General features: G+C 55.7%; 1 protein-coding gene across 1 annotated transcript; it reads left to right on the plus strand.

The window, feature by feature from the left end:
* The first annotated feature begins 632 nt into the window (after positions 1 to 632).
* Positions 633 to 12,449, plus strand: CAPN11 (calpain 11). Its single transcript, XM_040643420.1, has 21 exons — positions 633 to 860; positions 1,200 to 1,269; positions 3,098 to 3,216; positions 4,002 to 4,135; positions 4,321 to 4,489; positions 6,837 to 6,920; positions 7,018 to 7,103; positions 7,394 to 7,468; positions 7,635 to 7,795; positions 7,928 to 8,100; positions 9,381 to 9,392; positions 9,712 to 9,923; positions 10,219 to 10,258; positions 10,357 to 10,425; positions 10,514 to 10,565; positions 10,709 to 10,773; positions 11,034 to 11,102; positions 11,518 to 11,596; positions 11,696 to 11,812; positions 12,263 to 12,321; positions 12,423 to 12,449. The coding sequence occupies exons 1-21, from the start codon at positions 633 to 635 to the stop codon at positions 12,447 to 12,449; spliced, it is 2,100 nt and encodes a 699-aa protein (XP_040499354.1).
* The last annotated feature ends 453 nt before the right edge of the window (positions 12,450 to 12,902 follow it).

Here is a 12,902-nt window from a genome sequence, read left to right on the forward strand (position 1 = left end):
TCCCACACCACAATCAGAGCCGAAATCAAGAGGCAGACACTTAACTGACTGAGGCCCCCAGGCGCCCCAGCCCTTCATTTCTTTTTGAATGATACTCTTGCATGAATGATATTCCATTTACGTATGTTTCTCATCTTACTGATCCATTTATCAGCTGATGGACACTTGGGGTTTATTCCCCCTTTTTGGCTATTGTGAATCATGCAATGAACATGTGTGTACAAGTTTTTATATGGACGTACATTCTCCTTCCTCTTGGGCATATACCGAGAGGTGAAATCGCTGGGTCATAGGGTAATGATTCTTCGTTTAACCGTTTGAGGGATGGCCAGGCTAGTTTTCAAAGGGGCTGTACCCTTTTATATTCCCACCATCAGTGGATGAAGGTTCCAGTTTCTCCACATCCTCGCCGACCCTTGTTATTATCAGTCTTTTTGACTGTAGCCATCCTGGTGGGTGCAAAGTGGGGGGTCACTGTCGCGGATCTGGGCTTGCCTGGTGACTAACGGTGTTGAGCATTTTTGTGTATCTTCTTCAGAAAAAAAGTATCTATCCAGATCCCTTGTCCATGTTTCTAATTGGGTTATCTGTCTTTTCTTTGTGAAGCAGAGACCGTTTTCGCGGATCAGGGAATGGCGGCTTCCATAAGCCTGAACCGCCTCAAAGCCAAAGGCGTGGGCCAACACCACAACGCCCAGAACTACAATAACCAGAACTATGAGGACCTGCTGGCAGCCTGTCTGAGGAGGGGAGAACTGTTCGAGGACTCCTTTTTCCCTGCCGAGCCCAGTTCGCTGGGCTTCAAGGATCTGGGCCCTGGCTCCAAAAGTGTGCAGAACATCTCTTGGCAACGGCCCAGTGTGGGTACTGGGAGGGGAGGTGTGGACTCCTTGTGGGAGTGGGAGGGCTGTTTGTAATGATGCCCCCATCACTTTGAAATCTCCAGTCCCCCGACCCCCTCTTCTGACCCTCGATCAGGGCTGGGGACCGTTCTGGCCATGCTTAAGCCAAACCTCTCCGAGACCCCTGGGAAAGCCACTCACTGACCTCTGCTATCACATTCTAAAACCCTGCCCAGCGGGTCCTGTGACCTTCCCCGCCCCTGCCTTGGAGGTGGACATCATTCCCCAGGAATGGTGAAAGGGAGGTGGGGAGGGGGATGTCCTGGGCCCCCTAAAATCTTTATTCCTTCACTGCAGCAGATCACAAGCAATCCTCACTTCATTGTGAATGGGATCAGTCCAACAGACATCTGTCAAGGCGTGCTAGGTGAGTGTGGGGCAAGGAAGCCGGTGTGGAAGGAGGGGGTGAATCGAGGAAGAAGGCTGGGGTAGGGGGAATGCCAGGGTGCCTTTTGAGGCTGGGGAGCTGGGACCCATAGGTTCAGATGATCCCTCCTCTTTCCCTGCCCCTCCCCTTCTGAGGAGAGGTAGTGAGACTGTCAGGTATGTTCTCCCTGCTCCCCGCCCCCCAAGTGCTATCTGGGAATGGGAACAAGCCGGGTGGTCTATTAGTTACCCATTGTTACACAATCCATTGCCCCCAAGACTTAGTGATTTAAGACAATGACAAATATCGATCATCTCAGTTTCCATGGGTCAATAATTCATAAGAAGCAGAGTAGGTTGGGTCTGGCTCAGAGTCTCTCGTGAGGCTGCCGTCAAGACATCAGGCGGAGCTGTGTTCCTCCGAAGGATCAGCTTCCAAGATGGCGCGCGCACGGGTCAGGAGACCTCAGTTCCCCGCCGCCAAGGCTTCCCCGTAGGACCTCCTGAGTGTCCACACAACCTGCTAGCTGGCTCCCCCAGACAGAATGATCCAAGAGAGAGAACAAAGAGGAAACCGTCATGCCTTCTATTGCCTCCTCTCAGGGGAACACGCATGGTCACCTCCACCGCATTCCATTTGTTCAAAGCAAGCACAAAATCTGGCCCACACTCAAGGGGAAGGAATTAGGCTTCACCTCCTGAGGGGAGGCTTGTCCAAGAGCTTGTGGATGTATTTTTAAGCCACTGCAGGTGCCAGAACTTCCTCAGTCTGATGTGTCAAATAAAGGAGCGCTCTGTTCCTCGGCCTGCTCTCCCACGGCTCCTATGACAGCCCCAAGGGATAGCTTCCTCCCTAAGGAAGGGCTCCTCCAAACCCTCATTGCATCTTCAGGGATAAGACCAGGGTGGGCTTCCTCTGGGGCTGAGTTCTGTCGTATCTGGGGCGGAGGAAAGGGCAGGCTGCGGGCAGGGCGGAAGCCAAGGAGACCTCAGGCCCCGTGTCCCCCGCTGTGGCTTACAGGGCTGCGAAAGGAGAACCGGCTTCTTCCTGTGTAGGTGTCCCTTTGGCAATGGAGGATTAGATTGTCCCTAACCTTCTCTTCCCACCCTCCGCCCCCCTGCCAAGGGTACCCCAGGCAGCCAGGAGGCCGTTGGTAATCACAGATGCTTTCCCCCTGCCCTCAGCCTCAGCCTGGCCTAGAGCCCTCACTCAGGGTACCACCCTGCCCACGGCGCCACCCGGCGAGCTCTGAGATGCCCAGGAGGGAAACTGCAACGGACGACTTTAGCCTAGGGAGACTGCCCCTAGGCCCCATCAACGCCTAGCCCCAGGGACCGAGCTGGGGGTACAGACTAAGCCCCTGGGGTCTCCGGGATTATGTGGGTGACATCAGGGAGGGGTGTCTTGATTGCTACACCAATGTCGTCATAGAGTAGAAGTGGAAGGCAGGGGACGGGGGTAAGGTGACCTGGATGGGAGGAAACTGGCTCTCTCCACAAAGCAGATCTCAGCACAAGGAGCAAGACAAAGGCCTCATACTCCTCCCATATCCAAACACCAAAGCATTTGGCTCTAATCTGTGAACCTCTTACCTAGTAGAGAAGGTAAAGAGGCTCACCGCCCCCCCCCCCCCCAGAGCACGTTCCTTCAGCCCTGTTTCTCCCTGCTGGATTACTTCCTGAACTGTCCTTAGTGGGGGGGCACAGGAGGCGCATCTCTGTGGGGGAGGGGCCACAGAGCCCCATCCCGCTCCTTTAGGGCTTGGAGTCTGGGACCCGCACTCACATATAGGAGGGCTCGAGAGGCAACACCCTTCCTGTCTTTCCAGGGGATTGCTGGCTGCTGGCTGCCATCGGCTCCCTTACCACATGCCCCAAACTGCTGTACCGGGTGGTACCCAGGGGGCAGAGCTTCCGGAAAAACTATGCCGGCATCTTCCATTTTCAGGTGAAGGATGATTTGAAAGCTGGAATTTTTTTGTGGTGTGTGTGAGAGAGAGAGAGAGAGAAAGAGGGGAGGGAGGAAGAAGAAGAATTTTATGTGCTTTGAAGTTACCTTTTTTCTTTTCTTTTTGAAAAATGACATTTATTAGGGTGGGCTTTTGTCTAATTATCAGAGAAATATCTGCTGACTAAAGAAATCATGTAAACTAATTTTTTTAAGCTCAAAAAGAAAAGAATTGTTATCAATTTGTGGCTCTCCTGCTTCTCTCTCTCTGTCTCTTTCTCTTGGTAGAAATGTGTGGATGTGTATGACGTTGGGAGTCAACAGTCAGTAAGGGTCACATAATTTTTGTAATCTGCTCTTTAAGTTTAGTGACATGTGGACAAATTCTCCACATCACAAAAATATTTCTGAGAATCACAAGAGTTTTTTAAAACCTCAGAAATCCTAAAGCCCAGCCAAGGTCAAAATGTTGGTTGTTGTCTCTCTGGAGGCCCTGGCAGGAACTGGAGTTGAGGCTGGGGGCAAGGTTCAGGCTTTTCATTGCCTTTCACACAGGCCTCCGCCATTCTGGGGAGTGGGCTCTCTGCCACTGGCGTGTCACTGGTCCTGGCCACCAGGAGGTGCTCGTGTAACACAGTTCTTAGACAAGGAGTGTGTGCGCGTGGGTGGCGGGGAGTGGGGGGGTGTGGGGGGGTGCGTGGGAGGGAGGGATGCACGTGTTTGGAGGAAGGCCTGGGGCAGACAGATGCCCTAAGCCCCACTGAGCCCCATCTTGCTGCCCACAGATCTGGCAGTTTGGGCAGTGGGTGGACGTGGTGGTGGACGACCGGCTGCCCACAAGGAATGGCAAGCTGGTGTTCGTGCATTCCGCTGAGCGCACTGAGTTCTGGAGCGCCCTGCTGGAGAAGGCCTATGCCAAGTGAGTGCCCCAAGCTGGCCTTGCCTCCAAGCCTGCCCTGACAGCTGGCAGCTAGGGGGGCAGCTGGAATCAGGGGAAAAGGCAGAGGGAGGTCAGGGCATCCCTTCCTTCCCTCCCCGCACCCTCCCATGTCCAAGCTGACCTCTCTATCCCGGAGCACAAAAGTGCCCTCTCTGTGCCCACAGGCTGAATGGGTCCTATGAAGCACTGTCGGGGGGCAACACCGTGGAGGGCCTTGAGGACTTCACGGGGGGTGTGACCTATAGCCTCCAACTCCAGAAGCCCCCTCGGAACCTGCTGAGGATCCTTAGGAAGGCCGTTGAGCGATCCTCCCTCATGGGCTGCTCCATCGAAGTAAGCCATACTTGGTCCTGCCTCGGGGCCTTTGCACCTGCTGTTGTTTTCACCTACGAGGTTCTTGACTAGCTCCTTCTCATTCACATTTCAGTTCAAATGCCTCTTCCTTAGGTTTCTATTCTCTGCCTCCCAATCTAAATCAGTTGCTCCTAACCTCATTTGCTCTCTATTTCGTTTTTATTCTCCCTTCGACATTTATGGTGCTCTGTAATGGTCTGACTTATCAACGTTGTTACTCACAGCCTGTCTTCTCCCGGCTGTTTCACAGTCCATGAGGGCAGTGACTTGTCTTATTCAGTGCTGGATCCCGGGACTTAGGGTGCTGCTTGGCATGCCATAGACGCCCGGCAAATATTTATTCGAATAAATAAATGAACCCGGAGTGCAACCATGTGACCCTGCGGTTGCAGTCTTGGGCTTTTATCCCAGAGAAATGAAGACTTACGTCCACACAAAAGCCCGCACACAAATGTTCACAGTGGCTTTATTCATGGTAGCCAGAAACAGAACAGTCCTTCAATGAGTGAATCATTACGCTGTGGTGCACCTACGTCATTGGACATGACTCAGCAATGAAAGGAAATGGACCACTGATACATGCAACTACTTGGATGAATCCCAAGGGAATTATGCTGAATGCAAAGAGCCAAGAGAGCTCCATACCGTATGATTCCATTTCCCTGACAGTCTTGAAATGACAACACTTTTTTAAGATTTTATTTTATTTTGTATTATTATATATATATTTTTTAGAGACAGAGAGAGAGAGTGCGTGCAAGTGGGGGCTGGGGGTGGGGGTGGAGGGGCAGAGAGAGAGAGGGAGAGAGAGAATCCTAAGCTGACTCCACACTCATCACAGAGCCCGACTCAGGCTCGATCTCACAACCCGGGGATCATGACCTGAGCCGAGGTCAAGAGTCAGACGCTTAACATACTGAGCCACCTAGGCGCCCCTTTTAAGATTTTATTTTTAAGTAATCTCTGCACCCAACGTGGGGTTCAAACTCACAACCCCGAGATCAAAACTGGCACGCTCCACCAACTGAGCCAGGCAGGTGCCCCGAAATGACAAAATTTTTAAAAATGGAGAGCAGGGGCCCCTGGGTGGCTCCATCAGTTGAGTGTCTTACTCTTGATTTCAGCTCAGGTCAAGATCTCAGATCCTGAGATCTGCCGGCCTCAGCTCCATGCTCAGCGGGGGTGGGGGTCTACTTGAAGATTCTCTCCCTCTGCCCCTCTCCCCCTCCCACTTATGCATGAGCTCTCTCTCTCTGAAGTGAATAAAGAAAATCTTCCAAAAAGTAAAATAAAAATAAAATAAAAGTGGAGAACAGATTAGCAGCTGTGAGAGGTCAGGGAAGAGGGGAGTGAGAAGAAGCAGGCATGGTTATAAGAGGGCAGCACAGGGGCTCCTGGGTGGCTCAGTCGTTAAGCGTCTGCCTTCAGCTCAGGGCGTGATCCCAGGGTCCTGGGATTGAGCCCCACATCGGGCTCTTCCACTGGGAGCCTGCTTCTCCCTCTCCCACTCCCCCTGCTTGTGTTCCCTCTCTCGCTGGCTGTCTCTCTCTGTCAAATAAATAAATAAATAAAATCTTAAAAAAAAAAAAAAGAGGGCAGCACAGGGCAGGGCTGCGGTGCTGGGACTGCTCTGCGGTGGGACCTTGGTGGGGGTGCAGAGAACTGCACACGTGGTACAACTGCACAGAACATACACACAGGCCTCCTGGCAGACGTGGGGACATTTGGAGAAGCCTGACGGATTCCATCAACATCAGCGTCCTACTCTGAATACTGCACTACAGTTTTGCAAGATGTTACCACTGGGGGAAACTGGATACGGATGCGTAGGATCTCTCTGGATTTCTTCTTTTTTTCTGTAGGCTCCATGCCCAGTGTGGGGCTTCAACTCATGACCCCAAGACCAAGAGTTATCAGCTCCACTGGCCCAGCCAGCCAGGCGCCCCTCCCTGCATTATTTCTTAAAACTGCATGGGAATCTACAATTATTTGCAAATACCAGGTTTAATTTTTAAAAAACCGAACCCCGGGGGCGCCTGGGTTTCTCAGCTGGTTAAGCATCTGCCTTCGGCTCAGGTCACCACCCTGGGGTCCTGGGATTGAGTCCTGCATGGGGCTCCCTGCGCAGCAGAGAGCCTGCTTCTCCCTCTGCCTGCTGCCCCCTCTGCTCCTGCTTGCTCTCTTTCACTCTCTCCCGCTCTGCCTCAAATAAATAAATAAAATCTTAAAAACAAAACAAAACTGACGCCTGACAGTGCTCACACCCCTTCGGGGGCCCCAGTACCCCTGCCCGGATCCTGAATTCCTCTCCTTCTCCGTTCTGCAGGTCACCAGCGACAGTGAGTTGGAGACCTTGACCCACAGGATGCTGGTGAGAGGGCACGCTTACTCCGTGACCGGCCTCCAGGATGTGAGTCTGCCACCCGCACCTCCCCTGAGACACAGGAGAAGGCAGAGAATCCCTCCTGCCTGAGACCCCTGACCTTTGGCCACACCCCTCCCACCAGGTCTGGTATCAAGGCATGACAGAAACCCTGATTCGGGTCCGGAATCCCTGGGGCCGGATCGAGTGGAATGGAGCCTGGAGTGACACGTAAGCGCCCCCCCACCAGCGCTGTCAGGTGAGGGGCAGAGTGCCCAGCACCACCACCGCCCCCCCCCCGCCCCAGCGAGGCATTGCCACTGGCCTGCAGGGCCAGCTCCTCCCCACAGTTAGATTCTCCATCTAACTCAGGACCCCCACAGGCTCCTCCCCACAGTTAGATTCTCCATCTAACTCAGGACCCCCACAGGCAGGCATTCAGGGGTGAGGGAATCCCTTGGGGAGGAGCCAAATGCCTCCTGAGCCCTACCCTCTCCCTCCACTGCCTGTCTCTGCTCCAGCGCCAGGGAGTGGGACGAGGTGGCCCCGGACATCCAGAAGCAGCTCCTGCTCAGGAGGGAGGACGGGGAGTTCTGGTCAGTACAGCTCGGGGCGGGCTTCCTCCTGCCCCCGTGCCCGTCCCTTCATTTCCTCTGCTGCGCTCCCGCCTGTGCCTTTGATGGAGAGGCTTTGGGGGGGGGGGGCTATGGGTGTGGGGATGCTGCAGGCTCCAGCCATCAACCCCCCCCCCCTGCCCCGCAGGATGTCCTACGAAGACTTCCTGGACAACTTCACGCTGCTGGAGATCTGCAACCTGACGCCCGACGCCCTCTCTGGGGACTACAAGAGCTGCTGGCACACCACGTTCTACGAGGGCACCTGGCGGCGCGGCAGCACTGCGGGGGGCTGCAGGAACCACCTCGGTGCGTGAGGGCGCTCCGCGTCCGCCATGCGCGACGTCAGGGCCAGCAGATTCCACCTGGCCCTGCCGAGGGGCTGGGAAGCCCGTCCACCCCGGGGCAGGGCAGAGCCATGCCGAACTGCTTCCTCCACAGACACATTCTGGAGCAATCCCCAGTTTAGGATCTCTCTCCCCGAGGAGGACGACGACGACCCGGAGGACGACCAAGCCGTCTGCACCTGCCTGGTGGCCCTGATGCAAAAGAACTGGAGACAGGCGCGGCCCCAAGGAGCCCAGCTGCAGACCGTTGGCTTTGTCCTCTACACGGTGGGCACTCCGGCAGGTCCCCCAGCCAGGCTTGCTCCCTCTCCTGGCCTCACCCCTGCAACAGCCTTCCAAAAGCCTTAGGGATAGGATCGCCTTCCCGGAAGAGGAAGGAGATGGAGCGCCAGGGAGGTGAGGTTACTTGCCCAAGTTCACACCCCCAAGGCTCAGAAACAGAGCCTGTGTCCTGATTCCCAGGCCCTCTGAGACTTCCCCACACTGTCCCCGAGTCTCCCCGTAGATACCCCACACAAGAGCGTTGACTCCAGCAGCCAAGAGAAATCCCTGACAATATTTCCAAAATCATGCTTTGCAAAATCCTGTAAATGACCATTTGTTCAAAGAGTTATGGAGCCCCTACTGTGCACCAGGCCCCAGTCCAGTCTCCAGTGGGTCAGTAGTGAACAGACATAGACACAAGTCTTGCCCTCCTTCTAGGCTGTGAGCCTACGAGGTTAACAGACACCAGACGTGCCTCAAGATATCTCCAAGGTTAGACGTGGTCCTTCGGGAAAGGTTATATTCTCTACTCCCCACCCCAAGCTCTACAGGGCATCAGCATGTTAAAGGCTCTGGTCATCCCGACAGAAGAACAGCCTGTTTATCTTGGTCTAACCCACCTTTTTACAGAACTATGTTACGGAACTATGTTCAATGCTCCATTTCGGTAATCACCTATTAACTTTCTGCAGGATATGAGTGTTCAAGTTAAGGAAACTAGGGGCGCCTGACTGGCTCAGCCGTTAAGCGTCTACCTTCGGCTCAGGTCATGATCCCAGGGTCCTGGGATCGAGCCCCGCATCGGGCTCCCTGCTTGGCGGGGAGTCTGCTTCTCCCTCTCCTACTCCCCCTGCTTGTGTCCCCTCTCTTGCTGTCTCTCTGTCAAATAAATAAATAAAATCTTTAAAAAAAAAAAAAGTTCAGGAAAATAATCTCCTAGATTTCCATCCCATTTGCTTTTTAGCAGAGTGAAGTTGGGCACGTGACCTCCCTCTTGGGATTCGGTTCCTGTCCTTAACCTGTAGTGGTAGAAATCTCCTCCCAACGGCAAAACTTTGTATGAACTATACTTTGCTCTTCCAAACTTAGGGACTATCAATATTAACGCTAGGACTTTTAGCTACCCCAGCCCATGCCACACCCCACCACCCGTGTCCCAGTGCCCTTAACACCCCCAACACACACACACATACACACACACACACACACACTACCTGGCTTCTACGGGCCTGAGCCCCTTCATCATCCTGGGGCTCTGACCTCCCTCTCTCTTCTCTTCCTAGGTCCCAAAGGAGGTACAGAAGACGCGGGGCTCGATTCTGGGCTGGTGCAGCCCCACCTCTGGCTGCACGTGGATGGGCAAGGGGTGGAATTCAGCGAAGGGCTCTCAGGGCCACTGGGGGCCACTGGGTTAGGGTTGCAGTGCCCTGGGGCCCTGGGTGGGAGTTGGGGCAGGAGATCATGCTGGGGTTCCCTGCCAGTTGGGTGGTGTCCAGGACTGGTCAGTTTGTGGTGATACCTCCCACAAGCCTGGCCGAGCCAGGCTTCACTTTCGGGGTCCCCCCTCCTTACCCTCCCACGCCCGCCCTGTACCCACCTCCAAGGCACGTATAGTTTCAGAACATCCAGGATGTTCGCTTGAAGAAGGACTTCTTCATAAAGTATCAGGACCACGGCTTCTCGGAGATCTTCATGAACTCCCGGGAGGTAAGCAGCCATCTCCGGCTGCCTCCGGGGGAGTATGTCATCATCCCCTCCACCTTTGAGCCGCACAAGGATGCTGACTTCCTGCTTCGGGTCTTCACAGAGAAGCACAGCGAGTCCTGGTGAGGAGCCACCCTCGCTGCTCCAAGGCCACCTGCCCCAGAGCTGTAGGATGTCACGCCTAGGGAGCAGTCATCTGGGCCTCCCCAGCTCTCTCCCTAGTTTAAGTCAGGGAAACTGAGGCACAAGGAGGGGGAGTCCCAGTTGGGAGCGAAGCAGAATCAGAGCCCAGATCCTCACGGAGTCTGTTCCGCATTGCTTCAGATGCATGACATGGTCTCCTCACAACCACCCCACTAAAAATCCCTGTCTCCCTGATCCCGGATAACCCCCAAGACTTCCTTCACTTTTGCTCAGGGAACTGGACGAAGTCAACTATGCTGAGCTACTCCAAGAGGTGAGGGGAAGCTGTGGGGTGGGGGGAACAGAGGAAGCATCTGCGGAGTGTGAAGGAACTTTCTCGACTGGGTCCTTTTCCCACTCCTCTCTCTGCAGGAGAAGTTCTCTGAGAAGGACATAGATCAGGACTTCATAAATTTGTTTGAGATAGTGGCGGGAGGCAAGGTGAGAGGCTGAGGGCTGGGTGCCCAAAGGAGGTGGCCCGGGTGAAGGTGCCAGAGCAGGGGCTTACGGTCCCCCGTCCTAGGACAAGGAGATAGGCCTGTATGAGCTACAGAAGCTACTCAACAGGGTGGTCTCCAAACGTGAGTCTTCCAACCCTCCCCGCACCCCTCCCCCCGCCCCTCACCACCTTTCCCCTACACCTTGTGCCTCCCCTCAACCACTCCCTCCCTCCCCCACAATGCCCCGCGCACTCCTCTCTTCCCGCCGCTTCCCTCCCTCCCAGTCAGAAACTTCAGGACCAACGGCTTCGGCCTAGACGTGTGCCGCTGTATGATCAACCTCATGGATGTATCTTCTTGCCCAGCGCTCTCCCACCCCTGACCCCCACCCCAAGACTGGCCCCCACGGGCGGCCACCTCTCTGGCCAGCCGCGCCCTCCTTCCTGCTGGGGATTGGGCTCTGAGGTAGCAAAAGATGCCCGGTCTGGCGGTTACCATGGTGACCACACAGGAACCTCTCACGGCCCCCCACTCGGTGAGCCCCTCTGCTTCCCTGTCCCCAAGATGCCCTCTTCACTCCCTCCTCTGGCATCCTTGACCACCCCGCAGAAAGACGGCTCTGGCAAGCTGGGGCTCCCCGAGTTCCAGATCCTGTGGAAAAAAATCAAGAAATGGACGGTAAAATACAATCGAAGGGCAGTTTCTGGTGGGCAGAGAGGGAGGTCCCCAAGAGTGACGGGGATTAGCACGGATGATGCTAGAACCGGAGCCCCGACTAGCCACGCGCAGGACGGGATCTGTGGAGCCGCTGGAATAGCCGCCTGCCACGTGTTGAACGAGCCGAGGTCCAGGCATCGGCCAGCTCGTGGGTACATGCAGACGGCCCTGCGAGCGGGGCCTTCGGATCACGGACTCGGTTTCCAACCCACTCCCCTTGCCAGACGTCTCCCGCGGTCACTAGAGGACAGGAACCTTGGGCACGCGGGGAAAGGGCCGGGGAAGGCAGCCCCTGTAGGTTAACTGCACTGACGCATTCATGATTTCAACCACCGCGCTCTGCACACGGCCCTGCGCCATCTGTCCGTCCCTTCAGGACATCTTCCGAGAGTGTGACGAGGACCACTCGGGCAGCTTGAACTCCTATGAGATGCGCTTGGCGATCGAGAAAGCGGGTTAGCAGGGGGCCAGGAGAGGGCTTGGGGGCAGGGAGGGAGGACGCAAAGCGGAGGCCAGAGGGCTGGACCCCCCCTCCGCACCCCTCTCTCGCCCAGGCATCAGGCTGAATAACAAGGTGACCCAGGTGCTGGTGGCCAGGTACGCAAACGACGACATGATCGTGGACTTTGACAGCTTCATCAGCTGCTTCCTGAGGCTGAAGGCCATGTTCAGTGAGTCAGTCATCTGCCCACTCCCCACCTTGGGCCGTGGACCGGGGTCGCCTCGCAGACACCCGCAGGAGGGGCGCTGCTCCCAAACCACGGATGATCCGGGTTCCAATCCCAGCTCCGCCGCTTGCTGGCTCTGTTGCCTTGAGCAACTCATTTCTCTCTCTGTGCCTCTGTCCTCTGTCCTCATCTATAAAATGTGGGCAACGGTAGTATTGCCCTCCTGGGCTGGAGTCCAGAACACAGGAGTTCGCGTATGACGACCCTCAGTATATGGCTCATAGCAAGGCCACGCGGTGTTATCCTGAATTCCTTCCTGGGCCGAGGGCTAGCTGGGAAGCAGCCAGGGACAGCTTCTAACGCCCTTTCCGACATCCTGCCTCTTTGGGAGTGGGTCTTGCAGACCAGAGACTCCGCTCCCAAACCCCTCCCTTTGCCTCCTCTCCAAAACAGCGTACTTTCTATCCATGGACCCCAAGAATACTGGCTATATTCGCCTGAATCTGAACCAGGTACATGGAAGGGGCCTTCTGGCACCCCCACTCGTGGCTCCCCCAGCCATCCTGCCCTCCCCCGCTCCCATCCTTGGAACCTGCTTCTTTTCTCCCCACAGTGGCTGCAGACAACCATGTGGGGTTAGGGGAGCCCCGGGAGCCTGGCTCCCACCGCCACCGCCACCACCACCACTGTGCGGTCTCTGGCCCCAAAGCAGGGGCCTCTTTGCTGCTCTGCAGTCTCTGCTGATGGACTGGGCTCCGGCTAGTGGCACCCGGGCCCCGGATGCCGAGCTTACTCCAGCGCTGGACCCCCGCCCCATTGCCCACCCTCCCAGCCCAACGTGCGTCTTTTTCCCCAGCCAGCTTCTGGTGTCTGGATTCCCCCGTCTCTCTCTCTCTCTGAGTATATTTGACCGAGATTAAGTGTCACTTCCCCAATGGCTCTGGAGGCTCTCCCCACTTTCCTGCTCACACCCGCCGTCTGACTACCCCTCCTGGCACGGCCCCTCTCTTCTCTGCCTCACTTGGGGGCGTTATTATAATAAACAGTCCGAGCCACTGGCTCCCGTGTCTGCGTGTTTCTCCGCCAAGAAAAT

This window comes from Ursus maritimus, unplaced genomic scaffold, assembly GCF_017311325.1.
Source record: "Ursus maritimus isolate PB19 unplaced genomic scaffold, ASM1731132v1 scaffold_29, whole genome shotgun sequence".
Taxonomy (NCBI): domain Eukaryota; kingdom Metazoa; phylum Chordata; class Mammalia; order Carnivora; family Ursidae; genus Ursus; species Ursus maritimus.

Excerpts from the sequence above, each read along its gene's own strand:
- CAPN11 (XM_040643420.1), top strand. The coding sequence starts at position 633 with ATGGCGGCTTCCATAAGCCTGAACCGCCTCAAAGCCAAAGGCGTGGGC. Across the intron at positions 861-1,199 it reads TCTCTTGGCAACGGCCCAGT|CAGATCACAAGCAATCCTCA; the intron begins GTGGGTACTGGG and ends CCTTCACTGCAG. Across the intron at positions 10,259-10,356 it reads ATGCTGAGCTACTCCAAGAG|GAGAAGTTCTCTGAGAAGGA; the intron begins GTGAGGGGAAGC and ends CTCTCTCTGCAG.